Source organism: Corapipo altera, unplaced genomic scaffold (genome assembly GCF_003945725.1).
Source record: "Corapipo altera isolate COAL_440 unplaced genomic scaffold, ASM394572v1 45, whole genome shotgun sequence".
Classification (NCBI taxonomy): domain Eukaryota; kingdom Metazoa; phylum Chordata; class Aves; order Passeriformes; family Pipridae; genus Corapipo; species Corapipo altera.
In genome coordinates, this window is record NW_020884877.1 from 14806088 (window position 1) to 14818032 (window position 11945).

At 41.0% G+C, this 11945-nt stretch overlaps 1 protein-coding gene across 2 annotated transcripts; it reads left to right on the forward strand.

Moving 5' to 3' along the window:
* Positions 1 to 61: 61 nt before the first annotated feature.
* On the forward strand, positions 62 to 11886 carry LOC113944195 (coiled-coil domain-containing protein 173-like). 2 transcript variants are annotated; one of them, XR_003526605.1, is made up of 8 exons: positions 62 to 270; positions 1055 to 1211; positions 2205 to 2344; positions 2618 to 2810; positions 3133 to 3297; positions 3976 to 4082; positions 5871 to 6151; positions 11779 to 11886. XR_003526605.1 is itself a non-coding variant. In XM_027637017.1 (7 exons), exons 1-6 carry the CDS (start codon positions 173 to 175, stop codon positions 4075 to 4077), a joined length of 855 nt encoding a protein of 284 aa, XP_027492818.1. In that variant the 5' UTR covers positions 62 to 172; the 3' UTR covers positions 4078 to 4082; positions 5871 to 6294. The 2 variants fall into 2 exon arrangements, 1 of the variants encoding a protein (XP_027492818.1); XM_027637017.1 differs by lacking the exon at positions 11779 to 11886 and having other exon boundaries at positions 5871 to 6294.
* Positions 11887 to 11945: the final 59 nt, after the last annotated feature.

Here is an 11945-nt window from a genome sequence, read left to right on the forward strand (position 1 = left end):
GGGGCGGTGCCGCTCCAGGGCCCGTCACGCCTCGCCCGCCGCTGCTCCAGCGCCTGCGGCCGCAGCCTTTGTGCGGGGCGGGAGAAGGAGCCCCGGGACAGCCAGGGCACCGGGGAGGATCCCTCGTTCTCCCTCGGCAGTTTCGCGGAGAGGCGGCGGGGAAGGGCCGACGATGGACCTCGGTGGGCCGGACGCCGCCCGCCGAGAGGCAGAGCTGGAGCGCGGCCGCTACTTGAGCCGCCGGGCCGTGGCCCAGGAGCAGCTGGCGCAGTGAGTCCGGCGGCGGGGCCCGGGGAGTGGGGCGGGTTTGGGTTATAAACCTTCCCGCGGCCAGCCCGGCGCGGGCGGGACCCGGGAGCTGTTCGGCGCTAACCCGGGTCGGCGGAGCTGCCCCGGCCGCGCCCAGCGGTGCCGTAGCCAGGGCCGCGTGACTCACTGCTTTCGAACAACGCTTCCACATCATCCTCGATCCGTGGTCAGGCTGAAAACTCGTCACCTCTCCTCACCCTCTGGTTCCTCCGTAACTCTGTTCTCTAGCTTCAGAAACGTCTCTTGCTGTCGTCAGGGGCTATGTCTATCCTAATAAATTAAACAAGACTCTAAATTCTGGCACTGAGAGCAAGGGGCAAAATCTTTTGTTATTGCTGCTTCCCCCAGCCCAGAAGCCTTCACATATCTAGCTAGCATGGGCAGCATGGCCATGCCTTGCACAGTGCTGAGGCACTGCTTGGAAGACAGCTAGATGGCAAAGGCCCAGGTTGTACATAGAGCAGGCTAACAATTAAACAGGCTAATCAAATTCAATATAATATTTGAGTCCGTATTCTGGTCGTGTTTGCTTTTGCTAGTATAGACCAGCACCAGACCAGGACTGAGCTTTGGCCAAAGAATTTGGAGCTAGCTTATAAAAACTGTGATTCTAGTTTTGATCTCTGACATTCTACTTTCGCTTCAAAGTATGTTAAAGTACCTGTAGATGTGCAGAATCTGTATCTGTTCGTTATTACTTCACACAGTCCTTAGCTTGTTTATTCACTTCCCTTTTCCAATTTAGAATAAAGGAGCACAAGGATCAGGCACATCTGGCCAAGCTAGAAAACAAAAGAGAAGGGGAACAAATACAGAGATTGACCCAATTGTACCAACTGGAAGTTCAGAGAGGAAAAGAAAAGGAACAGGAGGAAAAAGTTGAGCGGCAGAGGCTGCATCATGTAAGTAACAGGAAAGCAGACAGTCCAAAATGCTTGTTTCACCTTGGCTGCTATGGTTGCACTCAGCCCACAAATCAAGTGGCCTGCAGGCAACAGGGACTGTGCTGGCACCTTCAGCAGTGTGGGATCAAATGCCTCCTTTGCCTCCTTTGTGCTTTTCAGAAAGGCCTCTTGAAAGTTGTTATGTGGCACCTGAGCTTTGACTGGTCTACAATAAAGTCTGCTAGAGACAGCAAGGAGATTGTCCTTGATTTGAGAACTGGATTTAGGTTCCATGTAATTGCTCTGTTTTAAGCCCACTTTTCTTTGTTAGGAAGAGGGAATAGCCTGACTATGACAGTCTCTTTTAAACTTGTCTTTCCATTTATGATTGGTGATGTCCTACTTACCGTGCCTACTGTTTCCCTGCCTGTGCCTGCTTGAGCAGGGAGACTGAAGTGGAGGTACTGAGATGATTCATTTGCATGTGAGAGAGTAAGAGGAGAGAATTCTTGCTAAAACCCTACTTGCTTTTTATCCCCCCATACTCCTCACTCGAAATATACAAATTTTATCCCGTTTCCCCCAACCTTGTATATGCAGTAAAAGCCATACATACTGCCAAGCTATACAACTGCCTTTACAAAATGCTTTGCATTTCGATGGTTCTATGGACTCTTACTGTTTGAGCCCTTCAGAATCTGCACTGTGTGAATGATATATGGGATGGAAATAATACAGTTGGAACTGCTGGGGAAGTAGAGGAAAGACTATAAAGATACTGTGGTTGGGGCTGCAACCACACACTAATTTTGCTTTTGTTGTAGTTTGTCATAAGTAGGTCATGAGAATTCTCTTCCATCTCTGGGTTTCTATCTTCTATAGCTTCTCCACTGATACAAAGAACTCATCATTATAGATGAGGCCTGAAGTCTTTGTTAGAACTTTTTTTCAGTTCATGTTTCCAAAATCTTGTTCTACATGAAAATAAAAAGTAGTTTTCCATTTAAACAGGAATATGTAGCTGAACAGAAGGTAATTAAAGCTGAAGAGAAACAAAGAGAAGACAAAGATGATGATTGGATTAAGGCTTATATTAAAGGTAAAGAAATGATGGCTGATCTGGCAAGAGAAAAAGATGCAGAGACTAACAGGTGGGTCTAGGGATACAGTTTTCAGTGTTAAGATTCAAACTTGCAATTAAATTATGTGAAAAATGTTACTCTCAATTGTTATATCAGCAAAATCAGAAGTTTGATGCAAGCAATTTTTCTGTAATTCAAACTTGAAGGAGAAAGTGCAGAAAAAATGCCTACCAGTTCCAGCAGGCATTGGTGCTGTTGGGGGTGGAGGTGGGGTTGCTGGTGTTGTTAGGACCAGTGCCTCAGGTATCCTGGTGCGTTACAGTAGCTCGTGTTCTCCTGCAGGCTGATGCAGAAGCAGACGGACAAAGCTTTTGAAAAACTATCTGCACAGATGAACAAGGCATTTAAGATTGAAGATGATTGCCTTGTGAGAGGAGCTGCAGAGGTAGAAGCTGAATACCAAATGAAAAACAAGGAGAAAGAAGCAAGACAGAAGGCTGCCATTGAATCTATTGCTGAATACAGAGCCACTGTGGTAAGAAACCTGGGCTGATCTTCCTGCTGCTTACTCCAGCCGAGGAGCCTGGCCCAGATCACAGTGGGCTCTGGTGCCACGCATCAGCAGGCTTCATCAAGTCCACTGACATCTTTCCTGGGGTCCCCTCTCCCTTTCCCACTTCCATGTTGGGTGCACATCTGCCAGGGCTGCTGAAAACCCTGGGCTTGGAGACTGGCCAGCCACAATGACAGTGCTTCTCGGAGCGTTGATACAGGGCTGCTTCTGCTGAGAGAGATGACTTTGAGCTTAGCAGGACACCTCCTTGGTTAACTTTCTGTGTGTGTTTTGTAAACTACAGATTAAGATGAAAGAGGAAAAGGAGAGACAGGAAAAAGAAGAGGCTGAAAAAGAACATCATGTGTTTATGGAAAATGCCCGCATCTACCAGGAAATGGAAAAAGCCAAGAAACAACGACAACGCGATGCAAACATGGAAGTACAGAAAATTCAGATCCAGCAAATGGTAAATAGAAGAGCTGTACCCTGTCAACCCCTTCAGAAAGAAGCATGCTTCTAAACCCATAGTACTAGATCTTGGGTGGGAGAGAGAGAAGCTTGCTGTGGGTGTGATGTGCATGTTTTGTTTGGTTTTTACCTGTATGCACTGCAGCTGCTGATGTTGGAGAGATGACTGACACTGTATCCATGCACTTAGCATGGCCCACAAGGGGCTTGTTTGCGGAATGAGGAAGCTGCTGCTCAGAACTTGACAACGATGATGCACATGTTTCAGAGGTTTATGAGCCTCCTCTTAGAGCAGTAGAACAGAAGCCTCTTCCAGGCCCTGCTGGTCAGGGAGGATTATTAGCTGCCAGGGCTGCTAATAAGAGATCAACAGTGACAGACCACATCCTGTCCTCCTGTGCCATTATGCCATTTTTTCAACCATGCACTGCTATCCTCTCATATCTTCTGGGCAGGTCACCAAAAAGCAGCAGCTAATGCTGATGTTCACTCATCTTTTTAACGTACCCTTTTTGTGGGGAGTACATTAGGGGAGAGAAGGGGGAGCGATGATACTTGCCAAGTATCAACTAACACCACTGTAGGTCTCCCATGAACTTTTACCCTCTCTAAGCTTTACAGGATAGTGATGTTGAGAACAAAATACTAAGTTTTGTTATTCCCTTCTCTTCTTCAGGCTGAAAAGCAGGCAAAAAAACAGCAGGAAAAGCAAGCAGACTTGGATTACGATGCTCAGAGAGAAACTGCTTTTCATCAGGATCAAGCATTTTGGAGATAAAGACAGTGAGTAACTGAATCAGTGCCATTACTAATGTAATTTTTATTCTCTTCAAGCATCCAAGGAAGGAACAAGATGTGTCCTAACTAGGACAACTGCAAGAGTAGTGGAATGGATACATATGCAGTATTAAAAAAAACAGTGGGGGGAGCAGGGAAAGATGGTTGATGTAATGCTGTCCATTTTTTTCCTGCCACATGTCCATGAGCCCCCAGCTTGCTCCAGACTGAGCAAACACTTGGCATTGTGCAGGAGTATTAGAGCCTGCTTTGCCCCTCACAGCCCTGCCTGAGTGCGGGGCCAAGAACTCTCCTCAGGGCCAACACAGACCCAGTTATTGTCTTGGTCAGTCCTGCTGCAGTCTGGGCTGCTGCACTCTTTTTGGAAAGCAGAACATGGCTGGGTGGAGCTCACTGACTCTGTACCCATGTCAGTTAGCATGGCTCATTATTCTGTAATGTGAACCAAAGCACAGTAAGTAGGAAAAATCAAGAGACTTGTTTCAAAACCTCACTTGTGACCTAAAGTAAAATAGTAACATTTCTGCACTATCAACTAGAAGTCACACAGAGTTCTCTCCACTTATCTTGAAGTAATTAATTTTGGAAATTCTATATTAAAAAAGAGACATGACAATTAGCTAGTGACATTGTCTCTAAATACTTTTTTTCTTAGTTCACTAATGAAAAATTTATTTCCCTTCTCTCTGAGCCAGTGCTCCTTTTACTACATCAAGCTTTTTGCCAGCAAGCAGAAGGAATGGAAAGTTTTAATAAAGCCTTCTGATGGCAGAAGCTGGAGCCTTTAAGAAGTACTGACTACAGCAGGAGTGGTGCTGAAATCTTCAGAGGTCAATAATGCTCCCAATGCATCTCTAAGTGCATATTTGCACACACTCACTACTCTGCAATTGGTGAGTTAAGGGGGGTTTTAGTCAGCCTCCACAGCAGCAAGAAACAAGGTGGATTGCAGCCTCATTTTCTACTCAGCTTCCAGAAATGCCCTGTTCTGCAGATGACATATGCCTGCTTTTGAAGTCTACAGCCTGCTTACATGGGCCTTATACTCCTCTTACTTTGAACATCTACAGAAACATCAAACTCAAGTACCAGAAAAAAACTCTTCATTTCAGTACACCTAGAATAAAGTGGGAATCCTGTGTAACTTTAAAAGCACATTGGCTAAATATAAATTTGGTTACCCAAATTCAGCATGAAAAAATCGAACAAGGAATCATGTTATTGACTTTGAGATGCACATGCTTTGTGTGCTTGCCTTAAATGACTAATTCTAGTTAGGCTTTGTTAAGCTTGTAATGTGTTTAAAGTTTTTACACTCTTGCACTGCCATCAGTACAAACTAAACTTCACTTTGTTTTTCTGTGGGTTGCCTCAGCTCCAATACATTATCCAGAGAAATGCACAATTCTGTCAGGTACTGAAAGGCTTGAACATCAGCACCACAGGTCCAGCAAAATTCGACATTGCATCTCTGTTAACATAATACTAACTGCCCCCTCAAATGAGTAGCATCTGGTCTCACTCCTTTTCTATGTAAAGGAAAATAGGTAAAAGTCAGAAAAAAGCAACATGTACTGGAAGAAGCAAGCATTACTGAGCAGACCAGTAGAAATCCAGCAATTGGCACAGTGGACAAGGGCAAGATTAGACTGTCTTTGGTAAAGCTTACAGGACAAGTATTTCTGCATTAGTTTCAGTTACAATCTATCACTGTGCATACAGTTAAGAGTAGCTACTAATTATACACCTAAACTCTGTTTCTTTTTTCTTCAGAAATATATTTGACTACTATCTAAGTATCTACAAAGGAAAAGGAAGCTTGCCATTCTCTCCTTCCAAGTTCTATACGCCTGCAAAACCTATCAGAGCCCAACAGGTGAAGCTAACTCTGGAGCAAGTTACGAAACATGCTGTTTTCCAAAACGTGCCTATACTCAACTTCAGCTCAAGAAACAAGTGCCATAGTTCACAACTGTACTTTAAGTAGTCTAAGTTTATTATGGAACAAAGCAGTAGATTCACTTTTTTACGAAGTCAAGAGGTAACAACCACAGGTAAACTATCAGTACTGTACTCCTAGAGTATTGCTGGGCCTCCAGCCTTAATTCAAACTTTACATTTTGGCCTAAAAAAAAAAGTCTTACTGAGCAAACAATAAAATTGAGGAAGCTGTTTAAAACATCTGCGTTTTAAAACATCCATGTTGACTGTGTCTTTTATTTGTGACAGTTTTCTACTTACTTTTACTTAGGAGAACGTATTAGAAGGTAGAAATACTATCTTGAGAAGTTGTGGCACTGGCTGAGTCTTGAATCCTTTATGGGAAAGAAATGCCTGCAGTAAGACTGTGCGTATCTAGCACTCCAGCTAACCTAACTGTAGGGCATGGGAAAAACACTTCCCTGCTTTCTCCTAAACACTCTGCTCTCACCCAGGTTGCCAGGCTGACATACTGCTGTAGGTGACTTTTGGATCAAAAGTTGTTCTTCCACTCAGTTCTAAACGGACTGTAAGCTCTTCTACAACTCCATTTACATTCACGTCGAACAAGCAGTTCTTCTGTAACTAGTGAAAACTATTCTGCTTCACACACGCACACAGACTTGCATTTGTGCAAGTACAAGATCAAAGCTGGCAACAGGCAGAGTTTGCAATTCAGACAGAAGATCAGCTTCACTGCATGGCTGCATTTTTATATGTTACAATATATAGGTAGTGAAAAGGCTGTCATTTGCCATTCTGTAGTAGAAGGTCTTAATTGCACCTACTGTTAACACTGTCATCTAGTTCAACATGGAATAAAAATCTAACTTCACACCTCCAGTAAAAACACACAGATCTTGGTTTAACTGAGATCAGCTCAGCTGGTTACAGCATGGTGCTAATAATGACAAGGTAGTGGTTTGATCCCTGCTTGGGTCAATGATCCTTATGAGTCCCTTCCAACTCAGAATATTCTGTGAATTTGCATGCACAGGTTGCACCATTTGACTTAGAAGTGAGTATTTCTCTAAATGCAGAAGATGCTAATACTGCGAGAAGCACACGTGGCAGACATGGAATACACTAACAAATATGCAAAAAAGTATTTATTTCTGAGAAGTACTTTAGTGCACAAGTTGTACATTTTGTATCAAGAACTCATTCTCCCACCTGACAACTGGATCATCTTCCCTGTTAGGGAGTATAAATTACAAAAGACTAAGAATAATTACAAAATACTCTGATAAATGCTACATGCACAATACTGCCAGTATAACCAACAATTATTTTAGCTGAAGGAACCCAGCTATCACCTAGTTCCTCCTACCACTGTTCATAAATTAATATTTCTAAATTTTCCAATCCTTCCAACCATACTTTTCATTAGCAGCTATGGCTAAAGCCACACATAGACTTCTTTTTATAATGGGGATATGTCTAACTTTCTGCCAAAAATAGCAAGTTTCCTGAAGTGCTTTACATGTTGCAAAATTTAAATTCAGTTAGGGTGCTGCATTAATTCAGTTTATTTAGTCTTTTTAACGCGTTAGTACTTCTATGAATACAAATATAAATTTTAAACTAATCATACGCATATATAGCAGTTCAAGACCTCTCTTCTGAACATACTCATGTTAACTGCCCTATTAGTTTTATTTGAACAATGACTTTATGATTAAGGAGAGACACTAATTTAATTCTTTAAAAAAATGTACCTTTATGTAGTTTTGCTATCTAAACTCATCACTTTTATTGTATTTTTTACTGCTGTTCCCTTTGTGAAATTTCATACTAAAACTGGAAAACATTTTCACATATCTTAATAAAAAAAAAGGCAGGGCAACAAAGTTTTGTTAGAACAGTGTTGCTGATGGCATGAATTTTTCAAGGGTAAGAAGTAAGAATTATACTAACATACATATGCTGTCAAAATGGAAGGTTAGTTTTATGCTAGGTAACTACAGAACTGTACCAAATTAAAATTTTGCAAAATGCTGAGTTCACATATTCTTGATATGCATTTTCTTTAATAATTTAGCTAAATACTGCATTAGGAAAATTACTATTTTCAGCAAAAGAAGGAAAGTACATGTAACAGTTATTTACATTTCCATTACATTGACTCTAAAAGTGTGAAGATTAATTTTGTCACTGGTATCCTCCAGTTTAAGTTGAACAACAACAACCACAACAAAACCCCTCACCAAACAAACAAAAAGAAAAAATAAAACCCACAAAAAACACCCCAAAACCACAAAAACCCCAAACAAAACAAACCACCCCTCAAAAAGACTTTCATGGCTGCTGCTTTGATAAAGTATAGTACATATATCTTTAGATTTTCTATTAGAAGGAAAGTCCTAAAAGCAGGAATATACATTTTTGTCTATCAGAAAAGCAATAAGTCTACTATGCCCCTAGAGGTGTGTCCAAAAATACTTTATTTGCTTCAATAAATCAACAGTTCCAGAAAAGGCAGCTAAAGGACTGCTTTGTTTGTGTTTACATTAATCTAAAATCCACTTGCCAGACTGACACTATTACAAATCAGACTTTGTAAGGGGATCACTGCAAATTCTTCAGGGCATATGACAAAGAACACTGCAATAAAAGCCTGTAGTGTCGGCTTTCACGTACAAAGCACAAAGTTTCAGGCTAAAATTCTAACTACCAGATAGAACAAAGGGTTAAAATGTAACCATTGCCTTTTTCTTTCTAAATAACAACCAACCCAAACAAACAGGGCAACAACTGAAACACTGTGTCTGTGTAAAGGAATTAGCAGACACCAACACAATTTTTACAGGTAATAGTGTCTACACAACCTTAAATTCTATCTACTCTCCTCAGTAAGAATTTCTGCCTCTGAGTTGGTGGCAGTACCCAGAAATTCCAGCATCAAATAGTCTCTTTTTGATAAAGTTTGTAAAGCTACTGCCAATACTAATTTCAGCATTTCATGTATATATAGGCTGTATGGTATTAGTAAAATGTCAGTATCTATTGTCAGTACAACAAAGAATGCATGTCTAGCCTTTGGAAGTTATTTCAAGCCTGTATGTACACCTAAACACATGCTCACAAAGCTAGTCCAGTAATCCTTGCCCTCATTTTACCTTGTGTCTTAGGGTTCACAAATTCTCTGGAGTAGGATGAGGTCTTGGGTACAGCAGAAAAAACTGTTTCTACAAGTATTACTTTTTTCTGCATTCACAAGGAAAGACCATGAGCTTTCCCCCCACACCCCTTTGGTACACTTACATATTGCTTTAAAATACACTTCCAGATCAGTTCTCTGAGGCACTGAGCTACACTGTGACTACAGCACCAGGTGGTTACTGTAAGGCTGAGAACAGGAAAGCTCTGCCATTGAAAGAGGAAACAGCTCAAGGACTGCAAGAGCAGAAGTCAGTGCCTCCTCACCCGGCAGCAAGAACTGACTGTGCTTGAAGACATCTTGCTGTCCCCGGGATTGTGCTTCAGTCCCACCAAATTTTTAATCAACATTCTCAGTTTCCAGTTTGATAAAGAAATGCATGAATCTGGCAAACCCTCCCTCGTACAAGACTGCAATTGTGTTTCAGTTTAAACAAAGTGATCAGCACTACACCACTTTACCACAAAATATGAAATACAGGCAAGGTATGCACTCATCAGAAGATCAAGTGTATCCCACCATGTGCAATTTAATGTAACCAGCTTTTAAAAAAACCATACATTAGAAACAAGAAAATGAGCTTTGTGCCACCAACTCAAATGAATTTTTAAAGTGCTATGGAAGAATTAGAGTTCCTTTAATTTGTACAAATAATTTTCTGAATTGTAACAAAGAAAAAAGTCCACATGAAAGGGTACAGAAGTGCATATTTTGAAATAACTAGTTACAACTGCAAGCTATAACTGGATATAATCTCCATTTTGAGATTTTAAATTTAAGACCGTTATTTGGGGTTTTTTTAACAATTTCTATGTATTGCTGTATTGCTGCATTTCCTCCCTTCTACAGCAGTCATTATAGTTGCAGACTGTTTTGTTTGCATGCTTATATGAGCTTTAGTGGTATTGGCAAGAATATTCTCATTAGTGCAAACATACTTTTTCAGTAACAGCTTGTGTCTCAGCTCCATTAAAAATAACGAAAGAACATTGCAAACAGATTTTAAATGAGACTTTGAAGCACATGGCATGCATAGCACAGTATAAATGCACCAAGGAAGGCTTTGTTTAGGCTGCCACACAATTTCTGAAGCTTAACTTCCTACCTTTTTCTTACTACAGTCCCCCAAAATAGGACTACAACTTCTCCAAAGTCCTCCAAAGTTCAGACAGAATAGGTCCACTATACAGGTCTTTGGTTCACTCCTAAGTTCTCTTAAGTAACAGCTGTATCATCCAACCACATGTGGATTTGGGAACATTTTTAAACATTCTGCATAAAATGACCACTCCTATGCAAAATTCATACTAAAACATAGGAAAAAAGCACTTGATAGCCAAAGCAGCTCCACTATTATGCTAGAAAGTAACTCAACATACTTCTAGTTTTCTTCCTTTAAAAATGCTGCTTAAGTTGTTCATAATCCTCTGTTTTCTTCTGCTTCCAAGACAAAACTTTTTTCCTTTGGAATAACAACTGCTGGATCACAATGTAAAGCCAAGTTTCAGCAATTCTGCTAATCTGCTGTCAACATACACTGTTTACACACTGATCTTAAACTGGCTTATAGAGTGACAATGTTGACAAGCTCATAACAAAGACATTAAAAACAAATTATGTCACACAGTGAAAGATTTGGCAAAAATTTAAACTATTACAATATTGTCTTGCTTTGACACAGCTTAACATTAATGCTTGTCACTTCAGGACTTTAAAGATTTGCCAGCCTTTGGTGTGAATAGTTCAAAGGACTGGAAGGAGTGTTGGTGTTTGTACCAAATCTCTCCTCCTGTTGGCCCACTGTGTTAAGTCACCACACTCCAGCTGCTCTCTGGGGACACTCCTGCAGCAACACAAGCCAAACTCTTTCTCTCTGACATGAAGGCCTAGTGGTCAAATAGAAACTGGGGTGGGACCTACAGGCAGGAGAGGAAAGCAGAAAAGGGAGGGAACTGGTTTGAGGGACACACACACGTAGTAGAGAATGAGATGGAATTCACAGTACGGTCTTTAGAATGAAGGGAAACAGGGAGGAAAGCAAATTTCAGTTTAAAAACAAAATAAATATTAAGAGCCTGTCTTAAAACATTACTTGAAATTCTGTTTCAACTACTCCAAAAACCAATACTGGAGAATAGCAATAGTTTTGTCTTAGACTTAAGGAGCAAGAGTTGAAAGGATTTCCTGATTCCTTACTCTAACACCCATTGTAAATTCTGGTAATGTTTCCTCTCTGTGGATCCACTAGTCAGCAACTGAGACAGAGCAGTCTGAAGCCTCCAAGCTGAATTTTCTGCAGTAGACAAACACAAAAGCATGGAACAGAAAAAGGTTACGGGGAAGAAAGTTACACTGATGAGCATTTAAAAATATTTTTTAGGACAAGCAAATAACTCCCAAACAGATGACTGCCTTACAATATGAATGAATTCTACTATTGGCAGTGACAGAAATACAAGCAATGAAGATTTACTTAAATTAATTCACTTTGTGATTAAAATAAAACTAGCATAATTTACCTCTACAAATAAATTTCCTTAGGATTTATACCTACTGAAATACAGATGCAGCAACACTGGAGTAATGGACACCTTGCAACAGACTCCTAGCTTTAAGATGACACGTAGTATACCTGCAGCTTTCTTCTTCATATATGGAAGAACCCTCTTCGCAGGCAGCCATTGCTTGCACTGAACTATGCTCATCAG